This window comes from Plasmodium cynomolgi, chromosome 12 (assembly GCF_000321355.1).
Source record: "Plasmodium cynomolgi strain B DNA, chromosome 12, whole genome shotgun sequence".
NCBI classification, from domain to species: Eukaryota; Apicomplexa; class Aconoidasida; order Haemosporida; family Plasmodiidae; genus Plasmodium; species Plasmodium cynomolgi.
The window spans coordinates 2,085,938-2,090,076 of record NC_020405.1 but is presented as its reverse complement, the minus strand read 5'-3'; the positions used below and the strand labels follow the sequence as shown (position 1 = coordinate 2,090,076).

Below are 4,139 nucleotides of genomic sequence, written 5' to 3'. Positions count from 1 at the left end.
ATGGAAGTACCACGTTACTCCGAGCACAACTACATGGGAAATCTCCCAATGGATGGGGGCACCCATATTAATTCATCGTATAGGGAAAGTGCCAAATGCGACCCGGCATTTGAAAGCGCGATGGGTGAAGTTGCCTGGGGAGGTGCTTTCCAAAAGATGAAGCTGGTTGGAAGCCCACCCAAAAGGGAACATCTCGAAATAGCGCACATTTCGGCTCTTCAAACGGAGAAGAAGCAGAATGAACGTTTAAACGAGACAAATAATGAGATGAGAAGAGACATACCCTATAATCGAAGTTATCATTTCCCCAACACTCCTCAGTACTACCACTACCGTAGAGACTTAGAGATGGCTCATGAAAAAGAGGCAACACAAACTGTTAAAGACATGCATCAAACGTTTTTGTTCTCGAACCAGGGCATTTACTCAGGCAAGTTGCCCCAAAAAGATCAATCAGGATGGAGCCCAAATGGTCCAATCGGCACAACGAACAAATATGAAGCTAGCTCTCAAATGAACCCAATGCAAAAATTGAGCAAAAAGTGTTTAATCGATAACTGTCCAAAGGATGAACCTTCGGACTGTGAAAAAAATACAGAATACAATTCGGCACAAAATATTTTAAGCGCATTTGAAAACAGTGTATATATCGATTCGGAGCAGACCTTGCCATTAGAGGATACTAATAGCGACGCGTACTTCACCAAAGAAGCGTTAAATAGTATGAGCACTATAAGCTATCATCACTACGATTATCCTCCAAAGGGGGAGAACCCTGGACTAGTAAATAGTGGTACGCACATTTTTTGCGACAAAAAGGATCCGCTCACCCATGATAAAGAAAAAATGTTAATGTTCCAACTAAGGGGGAATAATGCACAGCTTTCGAATAAGTCGAGTATTCCCTCCACACGCAGACAGAACGCTGCAAGCATTTGGGGTCACACAATTTGGAAAGAGCAGCCACGAGATGAAAAGACTACTTATTACAATTACGAACTGAAGGGGGAAGCTGAAATGTATGATGCTTTGAAGGGATATCAAAATAACGAGCCCAATATGACAAGCGTAAATATAAAAACAGATGTGAAGAAACACCATCCTGTTAATAGCAGCTTAGCAGATTGCCCAAACGGTGACTTGCTATACGTGAATAAGGCAACCATGGGAAGCGCAAATATTAACAAAGATTTTCATTACCCTTTAAACGATTCTGTTTTGTCAAATGGACATGTGGTCCATGATGAGGATTCTCAGAAATTGGCCTCCATCTCGAACAAAATTATGACGCATAATTCGGCAGGGAACGAAGAAGAAGCTAAGAACGGTGCGTTTATGACACTCGGAGCGTATACCCCGATAGACCATTTTAAAAAGGCAAAAGAGGTCCATCCCAACGGCTTCATTGGTGCAAATTACAACACGTGTGCCATGTCCAGATCGAACTTGTGCGACGATCCTGCTGATCTGATTTATGACAAGACATGTTACTATAACAATCAGGTGAATGGAACCTTTCCCAATGGTGGACCAAATGCATACGAACTGAGACAAAGTAAAAGCTGCGTTCTTCATGTTGACAGCTCGTGGAACGCCGACACGCCCTCCTGCAAAAATGGCTCGTCACACGAGATGGGATCTCCTAGTATAACCACTCTGCCAGACCAACACACTCCCCCCAAGACAGCCATCTTTAATGGAGAAGACGAACAGAATATGAGCCCAACTAGGTTTACTCAAAAAACGAACCACGCACGTGGAATTTTCGAAGGCAGCCCCCAACACACGAGCGGGAAGAATTACCTTAGCACATTTGTACAAAATGACTACGAACTGGATGAAATAAAAAGCTGCATTCCAGAACATATTTTATATGGCAACCAAAATTATGATGTGCCCCAAATTATTCAAGGGATAACAACAAAACAGAATAACGGAATTGTGTCCGAGTGTAATCAAGACACCATCATCGAATATAATGACAAGTGGCGATTAGTGAAGGGAAAGCAATTCGCCATAAACCAGATGGATAATTTTAAATCAGTGGAAGATTCGGCAACGTATTTTCAAAAATATTTAACTGAACAGAACGAAAATACAAAAAGGATGCTTAAGAGAATTAATTTTAATTCTTTGACTGGAAAATTTAGCATAAATTCTTTGGGTGATAATGATGGTGACAATGTAAGGCAGCTCAGCAAAGTGTATGATTATAAAGATACGCTGCGCTCCTATCCCGCCTACTATGGCATATCCCAACATGAGCACTCTGGCACAAAGGAAGCTTTAAAATGTGTGGAGGAAAAAGGCAGGGGAATTTTCCAAAATGATCATCCTAGTGATTGTAAAAATGTGCATGAACAAATGCTTCGGAAGAAAAAATCGGTTGGGAAAAAACCAAACCTTGCCTTATGTGGTGCTGGTGGTGGTTATTATCAGCTAAAGAACCAAATTCAAGATTTTGTGTCCCAAAAAATGAGCGATTATTTTAACGTAAATTTTGTGTAAGCGGCCTGGGTAGTCCTAGCACGTATGGGGTTATTCTTTTTAAATGTTTCTATCATTCGCGCCTCCGTGTTATATGCGTGTAATCGCTTGTTTGGCCCTTTTTCAAATAGGGCAATTTTTAATTTTACTCAGCTTTTGTTTTGTAGCGGTTTTTCATTTAACACCCTTGTCTCTCTCACGGTTTATTCGTTAATTACGCGTGCTCAGTTACGCGAAGTGTTCACACTATGTGCGCGTATAAAGACGCACATATATGCATGTAATGTATATACACACGTGTGCAATTTTTCTCATTTGCTTTCCATATGGGGTATTAAAAAAAAAAAAAAAATGCTCCTTTTTAACACTTTTGCATACCGATTATGCCTTCAAAGGGGGAAGTTGAGTACTCTTTTTGCATATAGAGATATCACCCCTCCCCCCACCTTATGTGTTGCATTTTTCTGCCACCTTGTTGCACATTAACAAAGAGAAACTAATGTCCCGAGTACACACATAACGGTAAACACGGCGAAAGGTTATTTTGGTAACTCCTCACATGTGACAAGTCGAAATGCGAGGTGTATGTGGCGCAATTACAAAAAAAAGATGGCCTTCCAATTCATCTGACATATGGGTGACCAACTGATGCACACTGGTGAACGAACCTTTTTTTTTCTCATTTTTCTCTTCCACTGTTTCACCCATCCGTCCGTCAGCTTCTATGCCCTACGCGGCGTGCTTCTCAATAAGCTGCTTCAGCGCTGTGTCGTTGGCCCCTAGCAATGTATCCACCACACTTCCATTTTTGTATACCTTAAAGGTTGGCATGGAAGTTATGTTTTCCTTCTCCGTGACCTCCGATACCTCATCTACATCGACTTTTATGAACACCATCTTGGTGTACTTCTTCGAGCATTCTTCATAAAATGGTGCTATTCTTTTGCAGGGTCCACACCACTCAGCGAAAAAGTCCACAATGACTAACTCGTTCTGAGAAAGGATTGCTTCGAAATCTGTGCCGGGGGAAAAAAATGGGTGTGAAGAGATATGCCTCTCGTGGAGCGGCTCTACAAACGTATGTTCGCTCATAGGAGAATGGCATCCACGTGGGCATGTCGATATATACACGCGCGCGTGAATTTCTCACCCGCTTGACTTCCAACAATCTTCACCATTTTCACGATTGGGGGGGGAGGGGAAAAATATGAAGTAGAATCGAAGTGTATATATGTACGTCCCAGAGGGAAAGTCACAATCAGGTCAGGAATAGCTTGGGAAAATGTGTCAATAATTTACGAGTACTTTTGTGCATATGTTAACTTGTAAAGGGATATGTAAATGCATCCGTATTGTACAGCCTCATTGTTAAATTTTTTTTTCATGAAAGTTTTGCGATTGCATGCTTTTAATTTTGCTTTTTGCGCGAAAAAAAAAACGCTCTCATTTGTGTACGTGAAAGTGTACATATGATATGTATGTACATATTAACATGCACGTATTTATGTTATACCCTTTTGCGTTCGCGCATGACCCCTTGTGTGCAGCAGGGAAATAAATTTTCTAAAGGAAGAGGGGCGGAGAGCAAAGGGTACATCACTTCACTTCGCATTACTTTGCTTCTCTTCTCTTCTCTTCTCTTTCTCTCTCTC

At 41.4% G+C, this 4,139-nt stretch overlaps 2 protein-coding genes across 2 annotated transcripts; one reads left to right on the top strand and one right to left on the bottom strand.

Annotated features, from left to right (window-relative positions):
- On the top strand, positions 1-2,508 carry PCYB_125800 (hypothetical protein; the record flags this gene model as incomplete). The annotated part of the gene is made up of 2 exons (XM_004223913.1): positions 1-848; positions 918-2,508. 2 exons carry the CDS (start codon positions 1-3, stop codon positions 2,506-2,508), a joined length of 2,439 nt encoding a protein of 812 aa, XP_004223961.1.
- A 708-nt stretch (positions 2,509-3,216) lies between these two features.
- PCYB_125790 (thioredoxin) lies at positions 3,217-3,665 on the bottom strand (the record flags this gene model as incomplete). Its single annotated transcript, XM_004223912.1, has 2 exons — positions 3,217-3,503; positions 3,638-3,665. The coding sequence occupies 2 exons, from the start codon at positions 3,663-3,665 to the stop codon at positions 3,217-3,219; spliced, it is 315 nt and encodes a 104-aa protein (XP_004223960.1).
- Positions 3,666-4,139: the final 474 nt, after the last annotated feature.